Raw genomic sequence first — 22,973 nt, 5'->3', positions numbered from 1 at the left:
TACAAGTGTGTTTGTTGCTGGTGGTATTTGGCTGAAGTACACTGACATCTTCTACAGTTATTAATTGGAAGTTCTGTAAGGAACATTTGTCCCATTTTCCCTTTTATTTATCATTTGTTTTGATCTATATACACACATGGAGATTTATTTCAATCTTTGGGCTATAATCAATTATTGCATTTATTACTGTGCTAAATATGTTCCAGCTTTGGTCTTTGGGAGCTCTTTCATGATGGCTCACTATACTTATTTTTCTTTTAATATACTTTATTTTTAGAGCAGTTTTACATTCACAGCAAAATTGAACAGAAAGTGCAGTGTTCCTATACATTTTTTGTGCCCTCACTTGTACAGCCTCCCCCCAGAACATTCTGCACCAGAGTGGTACATTTGTTACATTCAGTGAACCTACAATGATATATCATCATCACCCCAAATCTACAGTTAATATTAGAGTCACTCTTGGTGTTATACATTCTATGGGTTTTGACAAATGTATGCACCATTACAGTATCATACAGATTAGTTTCACTGCCCTGAAAATCCTCTGTGCTCTGCCTGTTCATCCCTCCCTCCCCTTTAACCCCGGGTAACCACTGATATTTTACTGATATTTTAGTTTCGCTGCTCTTAGAATGTCATTATAGTTCAAATCATACAATATATAGCCTTTTCAGGTTGGCTTCTTTGACTAAGTAATATGCATTTAAGGTTCCTTCTTGGCTTGATAGCTCGTTTCTTTTTGCTGCTGAATAATATTCTGTTGTGTGGATGTACCCCAATTTATCTATCCATTCACCTACTAAAAGACCTCTTGGTTATTTCCAAGTTTTGGAAATTATGAATAAGGCCGCTATAAACATCCATGTGCAGGTTTTTGTGTGGGAATGACTGTTTGACTAATTTGAGTAAATACCAAGGAGCATGATTGCTGGATCTTGTGATATGAGTACGTATAATTCTGTAAGAAATTGCCACACTGTCTTCCAAAGTGGCTGAACCATTTTGCATTCTCTTCAGCAATGAATGAGAGTTCCTATTGCTCCATATCCTTGTCACCATTGGGTGTTCTCAGTGTTTTGGATTTTGGCCTTTCTAATAAGAGTGCTGTGGTATCTCATTGTTATGTTATATGCAATTCCCTAGTGACATACATACGTATGATGTGGAGCATCTTTTCCTATGATTATTTGCCATCTGTATGTCTTCTTTGGTGAGGTGTCTACTCAGATCTTTTGCCAATTGTTTAATCGGGTTATTTGTTTTCTTTTCGTTAAGTTTTAAGAGTTCTTTGTATACTTTTGAACAGTTCTTTATCAGATATATCACACAATATTTTCTCCTACTCTGCAGCTTGTCTCCTCATCCTCTTGACGGTGTTTGTTTTTAAAAAATATTTTTTTATTTTGTAATTAGAGTTGACATACAATATTATATTAGTTTCGGGTGTACAGCATCATGATTTGACATTTATATAACTTATGAAGTGATCATCCTGATAAATCTAGTACTCATCGGACAACATACATAGTTACTATAATACTATTGACTATATTCCTTATGCTATACTTTACATCCCCATGACTATTCTGTAACTACCAATTTGCAATTCTCAATCCCTTCCCCATTTTCACCCATCCCCCCCAATACCCCTCACATCTGGAAACTATCAAAATGTTCTCTGTATCTATTAGTCTGTTTCTGTTTTACTTGTTCATTTATTTTGTCCTTTAGAGTCTACATATAAGTGAAATCAGATGGCATTTGTCTTTCTCTGTCTGACTTAATTCAGCACAATACACCCTAGGTCCACCCATTTTGTGATGGAAAGATTTCATTCCTTTTTATGGCTGAGTAATATCCCATTGTATATATGTACCACCTCTTTTTTATCCATTCATCCATGATGGACACGCAGGTTCCCTCCTGTAAATAACTGACTACTGTAAATAATGCTGCAAAGAACATATGATGCACAAGTCCCTTCAAAGTAGCATTTTAGGTTTTTTCAGATAAATACCCAGAAGTGGGATTACAGTTTCCTTGTTTATCTCTTATTACCACCTTTGTTTTAAAGTCTATTTTGTCTGGTATAAGTATTGCTACCACAGATTTTTTTGGTTTGTTTGTTTCCATTTTTATGAAATATCTTTTCCATCCCTTTACTTTCAGCCTGTGTGTGTCTTTTGATCTGAAATGAGTCTCTTGTAGGCAGCATATGTAAGGGTCTTGTTTTCTTATCCACTTAGCCACCCTAGCTTTTAAAAAAATATATTTTTATTAAAAAATGTAGCTAACATACAACATTATATCAGTTTCAGGTGTACACCATAGTTGTTCAACATTTATATAACTAAAGAAGTGGTCACCATAAGTCCAGCAACCATCTGACACCATACCATGCTGTCACAATATTATTAACTATATCTCCCATGCTGTATATTACATCCCCGTGACTTATTTGTTTTTTACCTGGAAATTGGAACCTCTTATCTCCCTTCACCTTCCGCCCTTTTTAAATGTTTCAATTATAGTTGACACTCAATATTATTTTATATTAATTTCAGGTGTACAGCATAGTGGTTAGACATTTATATAATTTAAGAAGTGATCCCCACTGACTAGTCTATGCATAGTACCCACCTGGCACTATACATAGTTATTACCATATTGACTATAATCCTTATGCTTTACTTTACACCCCCATGACTATTTTGTCATTACCAGTTTGTGCTTCTTAATGCCTTCACTTTTTTCACCCTGCCCCCCAACTCTCTCCCATCTATCACCCCAATAATGCCTTTTGAGGTTTTAATTGAGAATTTTTATACCATTCTAGTTTCTCTCCTTTATAGCATATCAATTACACTTCCTTTTGTACTTTTCTTAGTGGTTGCCCTAGAGTTTGCAATATACATTTACAGCTAACCCAAGTCCACTGTCAAGTAGCACTACATCACTTCACATATAGTTCAAGTACCTATAATAACAAAATATTCCTTATTCCTCCCTCCTGGCCCTTGTAATATTACTATCATTTATTTCTCTTATGTACAAGCTATAATTATTGAATACATTGTTGCTACTATTATGTTGACCAAACTATTATCTGTTAGGTCAATTAAAAATAAGAAAAATAAAAGTTTTTATTTTACTATCATGTATTTCTTTTCTAATACTCTTCCTTTCTCTATGTAGATAAGAGTTTCTGACCTATATAAATTTCCTTTTCTCTGAAGAACTTTAGCATTTCTTGTAAGTCAGGTTTCCTGGCAACACATTTCCTCATTGTTTGTTTGTTTGAAATCACTTCTCCACTTTTAAAAAATAATTTTTCTGGATACAAAATTCTAGGTTTGTGAGGTTTTTTTTCTCTCTCAATACTGTAAATATTTCATTCCACTCTTTTCTTACTTGCATTGTTCCTAAGAAGTAAGATGTAATTCTTACCTTTGCTCCTCTATAGGTAAGGTATTTTTATCCTCTGGGTTCTTTCAAAAAATTTTTCTTTATCTTTTATTTTTTGCAGCTTTACTATAATATGCCTAGGTGTAGTTTCTTTGGGTATCTTGCTTTATGTTCTCTGAGCTTCCTGGGCCTGTAGTTTGGACCTGACATTAATTTGAGGAAATTATCAGTCATTATTACTTCAAATATTTTGCTCTTTTTTCTCTTCCTTCTGGTATTCCATTATCCGTATGTTACAACTACTGAAAAAGCCCCACACTTCTTAAATATTGCATTCCATTTTTTCAAAAATTATTTTTAGTCCTGGTGGTTTCTACTGATATATCCTCAGACTCAGGGATTATATCCTGAGCCATGTCTAGTATACTGAGTTCATCAGAGGTATCCTTTTCTGTTATAGTGTTTTTTGTCTCTAGCATTTCTCTTTTATTCTTTCTTAGAATTTACAACTCTCTGCTTACATTACTAATATGGTCTTGCATGTTGTACACTCTTTTCCCAGTAGAGCCCTTATCATATTAATCATAGTTAAATTGCTGGCCTGGTAATTCCAATACTCCTCCCATACCTGACCCTGACTCCACTTCTAATACTTGCTTTGTCTCTTCAAACTTTTTTTTTCTTCTAGTATGCCTTGTAAATTTTTGTTGAAAGCCAGACATGATGTACTGAATATAAAGAGCTCTGGTACTTAGACCTTTAGTTGTGTTGTAGTGTGATGTCGGGGGAGGGGAAGTGTTCTGAAATCCGGTGATTAGCTGTACTTTTTGGATTACTCTGACTTTATATAGTCTTTTACTCTATTAGTGTTCATCTTTGAATTTTGTTCCTCTTTTGCAGGATAGTTTTGGTTATTCACTTTCCTTTGCCTTTCCAAGTACATTTTAGTATCAGCATGTCAATATCTACAAAAAAGACTTGAGATTTGGGAACAATTGGTACCTTAATCTCTTAATTCATGAAAATGGTATATCTCATTTAGATATTTGATTTCTTTCATCTGTGTTTTGTAGTTTTCAGCATACAGATTCTGCACATATTTGAATAGATTTGTATATAAGCATTTTCTTTTTTCCTGTTACTGTAAATACACTTGTAAAAAAATCAAATTCTTCTTGTTCATTGCTGGTATATATGAATAACATTAACTTTTATATACAAACTTTTTATTCTGCAAAATTGCTAAGCAGCTTTTTTCTTTTTCTTTTTTAGATTTGGCATTTTCTATACACTCAATCGTTTCATCTGCAAATAAAGACCATTTTATACCTTCTTCTCCAAACTGTGTGGCTTTTATTTATTTCTCTTGCCTTTATTGGTTAGGACTTGGAGGATGATGTTAAACAGTAGTATTGAACGATCACTGTCTTATCTCTAATCTTAGTATTCAACCTTAGTATTCAACCTTTCACCATTGAGTGTGATGTGAACTGTAAGTTGTTGTAAATAACCTACATTAGAAGTTCCCTTGTATTCTTAGTTTGCTAAGGGTTTTAAATCATAAATGGATGTTGACATGTCAAATACCTGTCCTGCAGCTATTGATATGATCATATGGCTACTCTTAACTAGTCTGTTCACATTGTGAATTTCATTCAATGATTAAAAGTATTTTTGTTGTTGTTGTGGTAAGGTGTACAAAACATAAAATTTACCATTTTAACCATTTTTAAGTGTAAAATTCAGTGGCAATAGTATATTCACATTGTTGTATAACCATCAACACTGTCCGTCTCTAGAACCTCTCATCATCTCAAACAGAAACTCTGTACCCATAAAACAATAACACCCGATTCATTCCTCTTTATCCCAGACCTTTGTAACCACTATTCTACTTTCTGTCACTATGAATTTCACCACTCTAGGACCTCATGTAAGTGGAATCATACAATATTTGTCTTTCTGTGTCTGTCTGATTTCACTTAGCATAATGTCCTTAAGGTTCATCCATGTTGTAGCATGTGTTAGAACTAGGGCACAAGAAAGGAAAAGCAGGGCAATTGAAGTGGTCAGTTATCTAGGTTACTCAGAGCTTCCTAAAAAGGCTTTATGGGTGTGCTGGCCTGGCTTGTTATCTAGTTGTGTAGTTACCAATGTGTTTATTTGAGATATATGTCTTTGAAATGGATGCCTGAGCAATCAAAAGCTGAATGTCACGCACCCACATTATAATCAAAAAACCTAATTATCAGGCACTTGCTCTGTATATTTCTTTTACCTTGTTTTCTCTCTCTTCTCCTGGGATTCCAAATAAGTGTTTATTAGACCATTTGACATTGCCTCATAGTTCTCTTTTTCACTCTCTTTTCTCCAGTTCACTGATTCTTTCCTCAGTTTTGTTGAGTCTACTGCTATATTCTTTATCTCTGTTATTTTTTATTTCTAGTATTTCCATTCAGTTTGTTCTTATAGCTTTTTCTCTCCTGAAATTGTCTGATATTATATGCTGTATACCTTTTTCCAATAGTGCCTTTAATATCAATCACAATTAAAATTTTCTGTTTGACAGTCCCAACATCATTTGAATCTTATTCTGATCATTGCTTTATATTTTCAGACTGTTTATCTTTCTTTTGAATGTTTCATACTTTTTTATTTAAGGATGGTCATTTCAATCATTGATGAGATGAGAACACCTTTCCTTTTCCTAGGCTGCTACTGTATTTCCCCGAAAATACGACCTAGCTGGACAATCAGCTTTAATGCGTCTTTTGGAGCAAAAATTGATATAAGACCCAGTCTTATATTATATAAGATCCGGTCTTATAGTAAAATAAGACTGGGTCTTATATTAATTACAGTAAAATAAGACTGGGTCTTATTTTGTTTTGCTCCAAAAGATGCATTAGAGCTGATTGTCCAGCTAGGTCTTATTTTCAGGGAAACATGGTAGCATAGGGTGTTAAAGTACAAAAATGCAACTGAGTAAATATAAAGATCTAATTGACTTTATTGAATGACTCATGAATCAAGCAGCATCCCATCCAGTAAATAGAAAAGTGTTCTCAGGAGTTGTACATAATGGAATGTTTTTATAGGCAGAAACTGGGCTGGACAAGAAAGTTTAAAAAATGGCTTATTTAAGGTAAGGTCACTTTCCCTTGGAGGAAGCCAGGGGGGTCTTATTGGGCAGTTACCTCACTAGTGCTGACCAGCATCTTCTAGACTGATTGGTTTAAAATTCCACTTCTGGGAGAGGCTGACACTGCAATTAAGTTAGGTACTTAGTCTTGGTTGACTCCGCTTTGGGTTTGTTGTTGTTTCTTTTGAACAAGTCTCTCTTTTTTATTAAACTCTTAGCCTGAGAGATGTAATCAAAATTTAAGGCATTAGCACCACTCTCAGCTATTGCTCTGTAGTTCTCACAGCTTTTGTTTTGGGGCTGAACTTTTGTCGTATTCTGAGGTCATGACTACAGGCTCACAATATTTTAGTTGGTCATTCTTTTTGTTCCTTTTTTGATATTCCAGTCTTAGGGAGATCATTTGCTTGATTAGTGGCTACAAAAATGCATTCCTAACCAGGAAAGTAGGGGACACTTCCTAGTCGGTCCTTTCTAGAATAGTTAGGGGCACAGTTAGAAAACCTAAAAGGCAATGCCTGGTTATGCATCAGCCATCTAAGCATTCATAGGCCCAAGGAGAATGACAACAACCACAGACAAAAATACTGTTGGGCACAAACCACTTCCACTAATGTGGCAGTGTTGATGGATTCATTTGCAGTGATTGTTGCATTTTCTCGTTCAAGCCAGCTACCAATTAGGTTTCCTCTTATCCTGAAATATAAGTTGTTCTGAATTCCAGAGTCACCTCAACCCTCATTCCTTTAGCAATGGCCTGACAGATACAGGTGATGGTACTATCTTTCCAGGCTAATGCCAGAGTAAAGGAAGGAAAGAAAAGAACCTCTCATCAGTGGTTTGGGCATGGCTATGCTTCAGCCATGCCCAAACCGCTCAGCCATGCCCAAACCACTGATGAGAGGTAAGTTTCCCTTATGAATATGGGAGGGCCTCTGAGAATTGATCTCAATCTTCACTCAAGGTCCTGTCAAAATTCTCTACTGAACCAGAAGATGAGTTCTAAAACTCTGGCCCAAGTCATGACCCCAGGGACTCTATACACTGGCAAGGGACCATCTACTTCTTGAAATGTTTTTGGTTTTGGTTCTGACACACTTGTGGTGAAGAAGTGAAACATCACGCCTTTTGCCCATGATTAGGCAAATCAGCTAAGTTGTGAGTCCTCTTTTCTTATGGAGGTCACCAAGATGTGATTCTATTACTCAAGTGCACACAGGATGCAGTTCCTGTGCTGAAAGGCATCATGAGTCTCACCTGAAATCACTTCCAGTCTAGGAGAATCAGAACTTAGGGCAGCAGTGGCATTATATGCCAAAAGCAGTTAATGTGTGTGTGTGTGTGTGTGTGTGTGTGTGTGTGTGTGTGTGTATTGTAAGCACTATCCTAAAGTGTGACTGCTCTCTAGAATATTTACACATCTCGTGCGTAACTTCTACCCTGGACTGTGACAGAGAACCCAAGTGGCAATGCCCTAGCTTAATTCTGGCTTCTAAAATCTTCCATCAGAAAGAAGTTCTGGGGGGTGGAGGGAAGGTAGAGAGATGGGAAAGGGGATTTGTCTTTGTATTAAAGCAATTTCCGGTAACAGGACACTTAGAAAATGTTTTGGACTAATTCACATGAGCCGGTTAATAGCCCCGAGGCTTCAAAAATTTCAGGAATGGCATCAGATAGAAAAATTGATGCCACCATTGTGCTAACTCCCACCTACCCATCACATCATGTCTGAATCTTAGGCCTAATTTATTCTTTTTTTAAAAATTAGGAACTATACTCTTGCTTCAAACTCTTTTAAGGAACAAACCTTTACTTAAATAATAGTATGATAGTTATTACTATTGCTCATTTACTCTGTGCCAGGCATTGTTTTAAGTGACTGACACAGGTTAACTGAGAAAATGCCTCCCAAAAAAATTGTAGTAATTATCATCATTTGTAGTCACACAACAGCCTAGCCAACTGTCCCCCCGTGTCTTTCCTTAAGGAAAAAAGAGTCTGTGAGACTGTGCCTTTCTGGGTCTTTGTTCATCCTTATGTTTACACCTTATGTCTGTCTAGTCCCCAAAAGATGGTTTGCAGCCAAAGACGGATAAGATATCTCACGGGAGATACAACCTAAGCCAGGCGGAACCGAGTGGGGACCCCAATGAGCTGCCTTAGAAAAATATGGGAAGGGGCCTTGCCTCCCCTTCCCCTTGCCTGGGAAAAGCTGTTGCCGGCTCTGCCTTTTCCCTGGCACCTGTTTGTGAGAGAAGTTACAAAAACAACAAAGATCAGTTCTCTCCACTTAGCTCAACGGAACTTACAAAATAAGACTTGACCCTTCTGACCCTGAGAAGGTACATACCTTAATTAGGACATTGTGGGACCTTGTGCTTCAGCTGTTGACTGACAAAGGGTGATTGAGATAAATATTTTTCTGCTATGATGTGTGAATTTCAGAGACCGTGTATGAAACAATGTTGCTCTCTCTTGTTTTTGCATATCTCTTCAATAAAAACCCCCAGTCGGCCATATTCTGGGCTCCAGTCCTCTGAGACTGAGAGACCCATGGCCTTCGGAGAGATTTAGCTGCATTAAGTCTCTGTTTGTTTCTTTCTAAAAAACTTAACCCAAACCGCCCCTTCTCGCACCCTCACTGCCCGTGTTGCGCTGGACGCAACAATCATTACCTGTCTTTCACAAATGAGGAAATGATGGAACATAAATGAGAACTGATATCCCCAAGGTCACATAGCCATACAGGAGGGGAAAGAGAATAAATACCCAAGTACTTAAGGCAATAAGCCACTTGGCAAATTCAGAATCTGGGACTCATATCATACTGGGGTTCCAAAATTCACTTTTACATAATTTTTAAAATAAACTGTTTTGAGGTGTACTTTATATTATACACATTTTTTGGTATAGTTTCATGTGAAAATTTATAGCTTTGTAAATGCCACTTTAGATATAGAACATTCCATCACAATCACACATTCCCGTTCTGTTCCCCTACCCAGTCCTCACCTTAAGCAACAAATGGTCTGCTTCCTATCACTCTAGATTAGATGTCTTTCCTAGAATTTCATAGAAATGTAATCAGCTCTACCGTCTTGTGCCTGTTTTCTTTTGCTCAGCATAATCTTATTGAGATTCATCAATGTTGTTTCGTGCATTAGCACTTCCTTTTTTGTTGCTGAGTGGGGTTCCATTAAGTAATATCACAGTTTATACATTTATCTGTTGATGGACATTTTGGTTCTTTCTACTCAGTACTACTATGAATAAAATTCTATAAACATTTTGGTATAATTCTTTAAAAATTATTTTATTACAAATTTTTTGGGGGGCGGCCAGTTTGCTCAGTGGTTAGAGCTCAGTGCTCATAACACCAAGGTCGCCAGTTCGATTCCCATATGGGCCACCGTGAGCTGAGCCCTCCACAACTAGATTGAAAATGACTTGACATGGAGCTGACGGATCTTGGAAAAAGACACTGTGCCCTAATATTCCCCAATAAAAATTAAAAATAATTTTTTTCTTTTTTTGGTACAATTCTTTGTTTCTCTGGGGGTAAATAACCAGAATTGAAATTGTTGGTTATAGGTACGTAACTATTAAATGGATTTGTGATACTATTATAGTTTTAATTTGCACTTACTTGATGACTAAAGCTTTGAAATCTTTTCTAGTTATTGGCCACCTTATTACCAACCTTTCCAACTTATTGGCAATCTATAGATCTTCTTTTGTGAAATGCCTGTTTTAATCTACCTCCTATTTTGCCCATTTTAACTGTGTTGTCTGTATTAATGTAACATTATGAACAGTCTTTATATACTGTGGATGCAAGTCCTTTCTCAGATATATCTATTAGAGACATTTTCTCTCAATCTGTGATTTTTTTCAGTTCGATAATAAAATCTTGAAAAGCACTTCAAATTTTAATAAATTACAACTTATCTTTTTTGCTTTTATGTTTCATGTTTTGTGTTACACCTTAAAAATCTCTGCATGCCTCAAAGTACAATTAGTTTCTTCTGTTTTCTAACAAATTTTGTACTGTTAGCTATTTTATTTGTCTATGATTTATTTTCAACAAATATTTAAATAAATTAAATATTTAAATATTTAATTTTGTATGAACACAAAGGTGCATTTTAAATATATGAATATCCAGTTATTTTATCACCACTTTTGAAAACAATCCTCCTTTTCCCATCAAATTACCTTGGAACATTTATTAAAAATCAACTGACAACTTTCAGTTATAGCTCAGATAAGTAGAGAGCAGGAAAGACCATTGCTCCTCAGCATAAGACAAGAAAACAGCTGACAGACGTAAATTAACTTTTCTTGAATGCATCATATATATGAGATTGCAGGGCAAAAACCTAACCAAAAATTTGGAGAGCTAGGTGGCTGAGAAAAAAGGACATAAGCAGTTGGTTAAGTGAGACATAGGATGCCAAATGCCTTGTAAAATGACTCTAATGGAGAAAACAGATAACATGTAAGATCAGATAGGTTATTTCAGCAGAGATGGAAAGTATAATACACTTTAAAAAGCAAGGAATAAAAAAGTACCATAAATAATATCTTCAAAGTGCTCATCAGTATACTTGATAGCTCTGGGGAAAGAATGTACACACACACACACACACACAAGGTCTGACAATTAAGCTCGCAAACTTGTTGCAACAATGCTGCTAACTTTTCTTTTTTATACCAGAGGGATTATTCATTATGAATTTGTACCAAACTGGACAGTTAACCAAGTTTACTATTTGGACGTGCTGAAAAGGCTGAGTGAAAGTTAGACCTGAACTTTTCACCAATAACTCATGGCTCTTGCATCACAACAATGCACCAGCTTACATGGCACCGTCTATGAGGGAGTGTATAACCAGTAGACAAATAACTGTATTGGAACACCCTCCCTACTTACCTGATCTGGCCCCCAATGACTTCTTTATTTACCCAAAGATAAAGGAAACATTGAAAAGAAGACATTTTAATGACATTCAAGACATTAAGGGTAATACGACGACAGCTCTGATGGCCATTCCAGAAAGAGTTCCAAAATTGCTTTGAAGCGTGGACTAGGCACTGGCATCAGTGCATAGCTTCCCACGGGGAGTACTTCAAAAGTGATTGTAGTGATATTCGGCAATGAGGTATGTAGCACTTTTTCTAGGATGAGTTCCTGAATTTAATGTCAGGTCTAATATACATATATATATTCTGTATATGCTTAAATGTATGTTTTAATTGTTCAGCTTTTTTGAAAAGAGACAGTTTACTTAACAATGGCCTTTCGTATATGCTCAAGTCAGAGGGCAGCATGAGAAAGGGAATGAGGTATGATTGATTCTGAATTTTCAGACACTTCATATAAAAGGTTTATTTATTATTAATATACATTGGCAAATTGTAGTTGATGTCAGCATAGTTACTACACAAGGGTACATAATTCCATTACAATGTTGAGTTCCAATACAAATATAAAACAAATATGTCTTAAGTGGCATGCATGTATATAAACTCACAGATAAACAATAGAAAATAGTCACATACTTCAATGCTGTTCAATTTATGGAATTTATTTCTTGTTCTTTTAAATCTTATTCTAGTGAATGTCTATGAATCAATATTGTTATATATCATCAAATGTTTTAATATTAAACACGAAACAATTGTTTTGTTTTGGTGTTTTTTTTTTTAAAGATTTTATTGGGGAAGGGGAACGGGACTTTATTGGGGAACAGTGTGTACTTCCAGGCCTGTTTTTTTCCAAGTCAAGTTGTCCTTTCAATCTTAGTTGTGGAGGGCGCAGCTCAGCTCCAGGTCCAGTTGCCGTTTTCTAGTTGCAGAGGGCACAGCCCACCAGCCCACCATCCCTTGCGGGAGTCGAACCGGCAACCTTGTGGTTGAGAGGATGCGCTCCAACCAACTGAGCCATCGGGAGGCAGCTCAGCTCAAGGTGCTGTGTTCAATCTTAGTTGCAGGGGGCGGAGCCCACCATCCCTTGTGGGACTCCAGGGATTGAACTGGCAACCTTGTGGTTGAGAGCCCACTGGCCCATGTGGGAATCGAACCGGCAGCCTTCGGAGCATAGAGCTCTAACCGCCTGAGCCACAGGGCCAGCCCCTTGTTTTTGTTTTTGTATTGGGGAATATTGGGAACAGTGTGTTTCTCCAGGGTCCATCAGATCCAAGTCGTTGTCCTTCAATCTAGCTGTGGAGAGAGCAGCTCAGCTCCAAGTCCAGTCACCGTTTTCAATCTTAGTTGCGGGGTGCACAGCCCACCATCCCATGGGAGAATTGAACCGGTAACCTCGTTGTTAAGAGCTTGTGCTATAACCAACTGAGCCATTCGGCCACTCCTCCAGCAGCTCAGTGGCAGCTGGTTGTCTTCAATCTAGTTGTGGAGGGCACAGCTCACTGGCCCATGTGGGAATCGAACCGGCGACACTGTTGTCCAGAGCTCGCGCTCTAACCAACTGAGCCATCTGGCCGCCCCCTGAAACAATAATTTTGAGATAAGAATTTCTAAGTAAAGGCTATTACCTCCCTTTTCAAATTAATAGATTCCCCCCTTGTAATATACTCTGAGAGATATTCAAGTTTGATGACTTGTTTAAAACTTTCACATATTCACAACTCAATTATCAGATATTTAATGACATAGCATTTTTTGGTAAAGGATTTCCTACATATGTTGAAGTGTTGGATTTATTCTCCTGATATTTACCTGACTTATGAGGAATAGTTGTAGATAAAAACTATGCTCATATAGTGTATTGTCAAGGGTTTCTCCTATGTGATGTTTCCGATATATACTGAGTTCTGAGGTTCACAGAAATCATACTCATAAGCTTTGTTAACTGAGGGTTGGCAAATATATGTCAGTGTTAAGTATACCCAAACCTATAGGAGGTCAAGTTTATTTTGTCACTGCAAAAAGTATTATAGTGTAAATGAAGAAAACACCATTCCACAGTCTTTCTTTGACTGTATTTCCTTCCATCATGTATTCTTCCATCTTCAGTGCATGAGCCCCACAGTTTCACTGAGGGTAATCGCCATTCCATTCTGGTACGGGATAGGAGAAAAACACTCTGAATTTGAGGGATGTATCTAATGGGATTTGTCATTTACTCTCACATTCCACTAGCCAGAGGTTAATAACATGACCCCATTAGGATGATAGAGTGGTTGGATGATAGGACGATAGAGAAATTTCGACTAGGTGTGGCATGAGGGAGAAGAGGAAATGGTCATTGGTGAACAATTAATAGTCATTATATGACATATAGAGGATTACTCCTGTGTAAGTCAAATTGAGGGGTGACTTACTGTAGAAGGATTTTCCACATCCATTACCTCATTTCTTGTCTGTGTTAATATAATATGAGGGCTCTACCCTCTCTCTATATTTTTGCTGTCCTCAGAAAGCTGGTTTTTGGCTAAAGGTTATCAAACATTTATTTCATTCTCAGTTTTCTCACTGTGTGATTTCTCCAATGATGAATGAGTTTTTATTGCTGGCACAAAGTTTTCATATTTTTATTACATTCCTAGAATTTTTTCTGTATTGCGAGTTTTCTGAGAATTGAGTGCACTGGGTATTTCTTATATTCATTATCCTTATAGAGTTTTTTTGCTTGGTGAGTTCTGTGATCTACAATGAAATCTGTACTCTGGACAAAAGACTATCCATATAAAATATATTCCAAGAATTTGTCTCCTGTGTAAGTTCTCTGATGTTTAGTGAAGGTTGGTATCTTGTAGAGGTACTTTTAAGTGTTCATTATACTCATGGGGGTCTCTCCTTATGTGTTCCATTTTGTATTGTTAGATTTGATTTCTGGCTCAGAGTTTTTCCATATTCTTTACATTCATGTTTAATTCCCTGTATGGGCTTTCTGATGTTCTCTAAGGCTTGATTTCTGGCTGAAAGTTTTCCCACACTTATCACATTTATAGGGTTTCTCCCCTGTGTGAATTCTCTGATGTACTCTGAGGTTTGATTTCTGGCTGAAAGCTTCTTTACAGTGGTTACAACTATAAGGTTTCTCTCCTGTGTGAGTTCTCTGATGTTTTCTTAGGACTGACTTCTCGCCGAAAGCTTTTCCACATTCATCACATTCATAGGGTTTCTCACCTGTGTGAGTTCTTTGGTGTCCTCTGAGATTTGATTTCTTCCTGAATGTTTTCCCACAATCATCACATTGATAGGGTTTCTCCCCAGTGTGAGTTCTGTGATGTACTCTAAGGTTTGACTTCTGGCTGAAAGCTTCCCCACAATGATTACATTTATAGGGTTTCTCTCCTGTGTGGATTCTATGATGTCCTCTGAGTTGTGATTTCTGACCAAAAGCTTTCCCACACTGATTACATTTATAGGGCTTCTCCCCTGTGTGAGTTCTGTGATGTTTTCTTAGACCTGACTTCAGTTTGAAAGCTTTCCCACATTCATCACATTTATATGGTCTTTCACCTGTGTGAGTTCTCCGATGATTCCTTAGGCCTGACATGTGGCTAAAAGATTTTCCACACTCATTACATTCAAAGGGTTTCTCCCCCGTGTGAGTTCTCTGATGTACTATAAGGATTGACTTATAGTTGAAAGATTTCCCACATTCATTACATTCAAAGGGCTTCTCCCCTGTGTGAGTCCTCTGATGTATTCTTAGGCCTGACTTTGCACTGAAAGCTTTCTCACACCCATCACATTTGTAGGGTTTCTCCCCTGTGTGAGTTGTCTGATGTATTCTTAGGCCTGACTTTGCACTGAAAGCTTTCTCACACCCATCACATTTATAGGGTTTCTCTCCTGTGTGAGTTCTCTGATGTTTTCTTAGGTGTGATTTCTCACTGAAAGCTTTCCCACATTCAAGACATTCATAGCGTTTCTCCCCTGTGTGACTTTTCTGAGGCTGAATCAGGCAAGACTTCACAGAGCAGGATTTTCCACATTCATTACACTCATAGGGTTTCACTGTTTTGTGAGTTCTATGATGTATGTTGAAAGCTGACTGGTAACTCAATGTGTCTGTCCATGTGTCATAATCAGAGGGTCTGTCTGTTGTGTCAGTCCTCTGAAGCACCGAGAAGGCAGAATTATGGCTGAAATTCTTTCCATATTCAAAGGGTCTCACCCCTATATGAATTTTCTGATGTTCTTTAATATGTGATTTTGGCCTGTAAGATTTCCCTTCTATGTTAGTTCTCTGAGTGATCCTATTGAAATTATTTCTGTTTTTAGTACATTCATATCCATTAAATGTATAGTGATTCTTCTCTGGATGACTGCTCTGAGAAACTGCAAAGGTTGATTTATCACATTGGTATTCCCCAAACTTACTAAGTTCATAAGATTTCACTTTTAGGTCAGTGACATTAGATGTAATCAGGGCACTCTTTTCAAGGAAAGCTTTTCCACATTCATTATATTTAAAAGCTTGCTGTAAAGTCCGAACTGTCTGATGCTCAATAATTTCCTCTTTATGAGCAAAGGCTTTTACATTTTTACTGTAAATGAAAGATTTCTCTCCAGGATTAGTTCTGGCATCCTTAATACCGAGGAGCCATTTCTCACATGCATTAAGCTCGTGAGCAGTCTTTCTTGAATATTGACAATGTGAGTTCAACGAGCTGAAATGCAAGTAAGTAGGCACTGTAGCATCAAATATATATGGTATTGTTCTTGCAGGAAAAATGTTTATGTCCAGATTATACAGTTTTCCTGAAATTTCCTGCTCTGTAATCAATGAATTTTTGGTGAACAAAACTTGCCACAAATGTTTGCCATGGTTTTCTGGGCTCGTCTCTGAGAGTTCATCAAGTTGGGATGCTTCTAAAAATGAGAAAATTAAAAATACTTTATGAATATTTAACACACTTCTCATGGACTTATATACATATGCCTTATTATGTATTTGATTCCTTGGTTTCTGGCTAAGTTTCCCAACAATATAAAGTAATTCCAAGTGTATAGTCACTCTTTTTCACTTTGTTTTGTTAAAAACAAACCTTTTGTAGTGGAAAGAGAGGAAACTAGAAATGAATATCTATATCTATAACTGTATCTGTATCTATCTACCTACCTACCTATCTATCTGGCATCTTAAGGTGCTATCACACAACAGCCTAGCCGATTGTCCCCCCCCCCCCCCCCGCCCCCGCCCCGTGTCTTTCCTTGAGGAGAGAAGAGTCTGTGAGACTGTCTTTGGGACTTTGCTTATCTCAATGTTTTATACCTCATGTCTCTCTGTCGGGTCCCCAAAAGATGGTTTGCAGCCAAAGACAAGTAAGATTTCCATGTGGGAAACAACTTCAGCCAGGTGGAACCGAGCGGGGACCCCCAAAAAGAGCTGCCTTAGAAAGATCTGGAAAGGGGCCTTGCCCCCCCCCCCCTTCCCCTTTCCTGGGAAAAGCTGCTGCTGGTTCTGGCTTTCCCCTCTCACTTAATTGTGAGAAGAGTCTTTAGAGCGATACGATTAAGCTGTCTCTGCTCAGCTCTGTAAAACAATTTCAACATGTGATATTTATCCCTTAAAAGAGTCACATAACTCTCCTCAAGGACCTTCTGCTTTGGCTGTTTGAAGATCAACATAATTTGTTTGGGTTATTTCTATAACGTGATAAACGAGTCTCACAGACCGTGTTCAAAAACAATAACATTCCCTTGTGTACTTACCAATAAAAATCATCAGTTGGCTTCATTCTAGGCTCCAGTATTTCATGACTGGAGGCCCCCTGGCCTTCTGAGATTTAAACTGCGTTAAGTCTCTGTTTGTTTCTTTCTTAAAAACTTAACCCAAAGCCACCCCTTGTCGTACCCTCAGCGCCCGTGTTGCGCTGGACACAACATTAAGGTATAATTTTCAAAACTGGGTAAAGAAGAAGATATAAAGGAAAGGAACAATTGAGAGTAGAGAATATATTTAAGAAAGTTGGATCCTGGGAACAGAAAAAGTAGAGAATGGAATGAATTCAACAAGGATTATGGCAGTAAGTAGATTAAAAAAAATCAATGGAGAATGGCTTTCATTAGATTTATCTGAGATAGAGTTTGCATTAGGGAATAGTACAAGAGTCTAGATCTTAGTAAAACACAGATTACAATGGTAGGATAATTATTAGTTTACGTGACAGAGTTCCATTTTTCCCATTCTACACATCAACACGAAAATAAATTTATAGTGGCATCAACTTTCTCGTGTTCAAAGAAATAGTTTTACTGGCCACTCTTTAATTCTCTCTGTAGTATAAGTCACAGGAACATAAATGTATCAGTGGAAGTGAAAAAAATTGATGAGAGTTAAAGTAATTTTTCCACCTATATTGGAGTCACCACTATATCCTGGTTCTGACCTTAGTATTATATCAAGGTTGTTCAATAGGGAATGTCTCTTAACTATCAAATTTTCTCTTTTCTCTTTTTGCTCCCTCATTTCTCCCAAACCAGTCCCTGTTCAATCCTTAATTCTATTTTCCATCTACTTTTTAACATATCTATCTAGTTTTTATAGACTGTGAGAATTTTAAGGATCATAGGTTTCAAACAGGCCCTAGAACTTTTACAAGTATCCTTTATATTCATTTACCGTAAGTTTCTTGTGCATAGTTGACTGCTGTTGCTCTGCTGCTATCCACACTCCATGCAAAAAGTGTCAGGCCTACCTATGCTAAAAATATTTGAAGGATTTGAATACATTGCCCTAGGTACCAGCATATGAAAGATTTAAGTGATGTGATTCAGGAAAAAAAAGTGTTACACTAACTACATGCTCATTACATGTTCTAGCTACTATTCTATCAGTCCACAGTATCTTCTGCTTTAATCTTGACAGGATATTAGTTCCCATTACATGATTCATTTCCAGCAATAACTTTATACTCACATTCTTTCCCTAAATTATCCTCCATTCTAGCTTTAGAATTATTTAGAATCTAGATGCCCCTTCAGGCAGGGCAAAACTATTCTCCCAAATCTTAGTCAAAAAAACAAAGGATTCTAGTATCTTCTCACGAATTTCAGCAACATTTCTTTTAAAATCTGACAGAGGTTACTGCCTGAATCATTCATTTTAACAAGTAATACATGGAGAGCATCCATGTATTACTCATGATTTTTAAAGTAATTACAATCACTAAAATTAGGAGGTATCTTCAAATTGATGGCAAATCCATAGTTAATTGGGCAACTCTTTCTTGGTTGTACCTAGTTAATGGTTCACCTTTTAATCAACAACATATAGTTTATATGATATAAACTATACTTTACGCAGCTTTGCTCACCTTTCCAAAATAAAACCCTCACTGTGATAGTCTTCACTCACTTCTATAATATAAATGAAGTCAGTGGTCCATAAAAAGCAGTGTGCCTCAGAATTCCCTAGTGAGCTCTGTCACTGAGCACAAGGGTTCAGATCCAGTGCTGATGACTCAAAAGTCCCAGAAATTTGACTTGGGCATTTGCCTTTGTGGATGTAGTGTTTTCTGAGTGAATCAATATGAAATACCTCTCTCCACCTGGCTTTGGAATCAACCTACAATGTTATTAAATACATACCAGAGTAAGGAAGAGTAAAACTGAGACTACTTTTGTTTTGAAGATTATAATCCAGTTGAGGAAAGGCATTCATTCAGTAACTGTATGTGCTCTGGCACAGAGTCTCATTTTCTTTTGACACACTCTAATGGGTTAAAGAGTTTTTACAAAAGAGATAAAATATAGCCTAAAGTATTCAAGGATATACCATGTTTCCCTGAAAATAAGACCTAGCCGGACCATCAGCTCTAATGTGCCTTTTAGAGCAAAAATTAATGTACGACCTGGTCTTATTAATTTTTGCTCCAAAAGATGCAGTAGAGCTGATGGTCCGGCTAGGTCTTATTTTCGGGGAAACACGGTATTATAGAAGTAGGAATCTGAAGCAAAACTTAACATGAGTAATAGTGCTTTTGTTCTTTTTTCTAGGTGAGGTTAGCTATTTTAATTATTTTTTTTCCGAGAACTTGTCTTTAGTTTTATAATTTTTACCATTATAAGTTTATCTTTATTACATCTTTTGTTTCACTTAGTTTTCTTTTAAAAATATCTTGCTTTTTAAAATAAGCACATGAGACTAAAAATTTCCCTCTAGGCACTGCTCTTTATCTATAGCCCCGAGGTTCTAATAAATACATTTTCCATTTAAAAAAATTTCCGGATATTGTACAATATTGATGTACTCTTTGATAAAATAGGTTTTTAAAAGATATATACTCATTACTGATTTTAAGATAAAGGAATTTTAATTTTTCTCATATTGTTTGCAATTTATAGTGTTATTGAACAATAATATCTCTACTTTGTGGAACTTACTGACGTTGCCGAAAATACTTTTACATTTTATCAATGTTCCAAGGTCATTTAAAAGGTTTATTCTTTGTTTTCAGGATAGAGTTTTGAAAGACACATAATAGTTTCATTTTATAAAACATCCTATTTGTAATTTCTAGACCAGAGGTCGGTAGACTTCTTACGTAAAAAGACGAGAGTAAATGTTTTAGGCTTTGCTTGCCACGCAGTCTCTATTACAACCACTCAACTCTGCTTTGTAGTATAAATACATAAACAAATGGATATGGCTATGTTCCAGTAAATATTTCTTTACTCAAACAAGCAGCAGGCAGCATTTGACCAAAAGGCCATAGTTTGCTGAACAATATTCTAGAGTCCACTGGCGCTGTATAAAGTCAGAGAGACGTAGTATGGTCTATAACATCAAATGTGTTCCTATTTCTCCTTACAACTCTTGCAGCTTTTTGTTTTATGTCTCTTGATGATAATTTATTTGGTATACTAATATTCAAAACTTTTATATGTCTTATAAAAATTATCTTTTCACATTATTAGAATGTCCTTTTTTGACTTGAATTGAACCTTAAATACTAGTTACATAAACATTGAGTTATTTTTATGTTTACTGCCTTAACAGTTTATGACTATATTTTGAACTTCCCAAATTTTTTTCAGGTGTTTCTTTTTGATACACTTTGATAGCATTTTCTCTTAATAGGTGAATGTAATCCATTTACATTAGTTGATATGGTAGATATGTTTGTTTTACTCTGTTATGTAGCGTGTTTGTATAGTTTTTGTGCAGAAAGGAGTTAACACAGCAGGCCTGAGACTGCTACCATTAGAAAGCCCTGCTTGCAAGATTGGCTGGCATGTGGGAACTTAGATTTTGAAACGATTCCCAAGAACCTAGTACCTAATGAACTTTCCTGATAGACACTTCACATGTGTTATTGTCACAATTCATTGCTGGGGTCCTGGAAGCTTACACCTGGTTTCTTCTGGACTTCAACCCATGCAACTTGTCTCTTTACTAATTTTGCTTTGTATCATTTCACTGTATAAATCTTAGCTATGAGTATGACTATATGCTGAGGTGTCCTAGAGAATCAATGAACCTGGTGGTGGTCCTGGGTAACCTTGATATACCTTTATAGGAAACTTTTCTAGTAACAGGTCTGTTTTCTTTGCAGTTAAATGTATTTAACTTCTAATAATTAGGAAGGTTGCAGTTTGCTCTAATAGTTGTCCTTCCTAATTGTATTATGTAATTCCTTAATCATCTATTTATTTAGATGGTATCAAGCAATTCATTATTATATGATAAAATCAATGGTTCCTCTCTTCTGATCTGTTCACTCCCAATTTTAGCTTTACTGACCTTTCTTAGTTTTTATCTTTTTATCGTTAAATATACATCCATTATTCAGTTTTTCATTTCAAAATCTCCTATCTTTTAAAGATAAGAATATCAATATGCTTACAATCCATTCCCTTTGTTATCAGTCTATCTTCCACTTTAGACCTATTATTTCTAAAATTTCAAATGTAAAGGCCTCTAAAGCAGAGTGCTAAAAAACATTTCGGGCCAGCCCAGTGGCTCAGGCGGTTAGAGCTCCGTGCTCCTAACTCCGAAGGCTGCCGGTTTCATTCCCACATGGTCCAGTGGGCTCTCAACCACAAGGTTGCCAATTCAATTCCTCGAATCCCACAAGGGATGGTGGGCTCTGCCCCCTGCAACTAAGATTGAACACGGCACCTTGAGCTGAGCTGCCTCCCGGATGGCACAGTTGGTTGGAGCACGTGCTCTCAACCACAAGGTTGCCAGTTCAATTCCTCGACTCCCACAAGGGATGGTGGGCAGCGCCCCCTGCAACTAAAATTGAACAGGGCACCTTGAGCTGAGCTGCCACTGAGCTCCCGGATGGCTCAGTTGGTTGGAGCGCATCCTCTCAACCACAAGGTTGGCAGTTCTATTCCCACAAGGGATGGTGGGCAGCGCCCCCTGCAACTAGCAATGGCAACTGGACCTGGAGCTGAGCTGCGCCCTCCACAACTAAGACTGAAAGGACAACAACTTGAAGCTGAAGAGCACCTTCCACAACTAAGATTGAAAGGACAACAACTTGACTTGGAAAAAAGTCCTGGAAGTACACACTGTTCCCCAACAAAGTCCTGTTCCCCTCCCCCAATAAAATCTTTAAAAAAAAACACAAACATTTCAAACTGCTCATTTATAGCTGGTCATTTGGATCTAATTTTCTTGGAGGCCTTCTACCCATATTCAGTAACTTACCTGGGGAGTTTCTACTTAGAAATTCTTTCTCTAGTAACCACGGATCTTCACCTTGTTCCAACCTGAAGATTAGTTCTGGTTTTGTAAAGTAGTACCCTGTAAATGGGAAATAATTTAGAACTTGAGTTAGCTGCATAGGTTTCACTCTTCCTGAATGTGAAGAAAGGTATAGCTTCAGAAGTGGCACACTGACGTTGCTCACTAGAAATTTTTTTGGGGGAAGTGACACAACAAAAAAACATTTTATTACACTCATAATAGACCACTCTCTTTAAATCACAAGACTACATAACACTAAATTCTAAAATGGTCAATTTCCATATTTTGAGCAAGAGATTTCATAAGGACTTCCAAATCTGGCTATAATAGAGAAAAAGAAACTGATTTACCCCTTCATATTAGACATCTAAAAAACCATACAAACTATATGAGATGGTTTGTATACTTCAGACAACAGGCAGGAAAATAAATGAGGTGAGCTGTATGATTCTCACAGCTTACTGCTGAAAGAGTTTCCAACTTACAGCATAAAAAGAGACCAAACCAGAGCCTGGCTGACACAGTAAGATGAGGTGACAGAATTGGATTTTTTTTTGAAAGTTTATAAGAGTTTATTTGAGTCAAACTGACGACAATTGCAGGGAAGCAAAATCTCAACAATTGAGAAAATGCTCCCCAGAATTGGATTTTAAGGAAGCCTTGGCAACTAGTATTTGTAGGATAAGAGATGTACTGATACAGAGTCTTGGAGACCTGAAGAAAGGTCTTCTGAGTACTAACTTGTAG

The 22,973-nt window shown here is 37.0% G+C and overlaps 1 protein-coding gene across 1 annotated transcript in view; it reads right to left on the bottom strand.

The window, feature by feature from the left end:
- Positions 1 to 11,913: 11,913 nt before the first annotated feature.
- The window catches only part of LOC109438087 (uncharacterized), an 82,578-nt gene continuing 71,518 nt past the window's right edge, over positions 11,914 to 22,973 (bottom strand). Inside the window, 3 exon segments of the mRNA XM_088793421.1 lie at positions 11,914 to 14,444; positions 14,446 to 16,396; positions 22,188 to 22,283. Of these exon segments, the coding sequence (XP_088649547.1) occupies positions 14,354 to 14,444; positions 14,446 to 16,396; positions 22,188 to 22,283 (2,138 nt within the window). The 3' untranslated portion in view covers positions 11,914 to 14,353.

This window comes from Rhinolophus sinicus, chromosome 16 (assembly GCF_057876585.1).
Source record: "Rhinolophus sinicus isolate RSI-liver-muscle chromosome 16, RSI-T2T, whole genome shotgun sequence".
NCBI lineage: Eukaryota > Metazoa > Chordata > Mammalia > Chiroptera > Rhinolophidae > Rhinolophus > Rhinolophus sinicus.
This window is presented reverse-complemented; position numbering and strand designations above follow the sequence as displayed.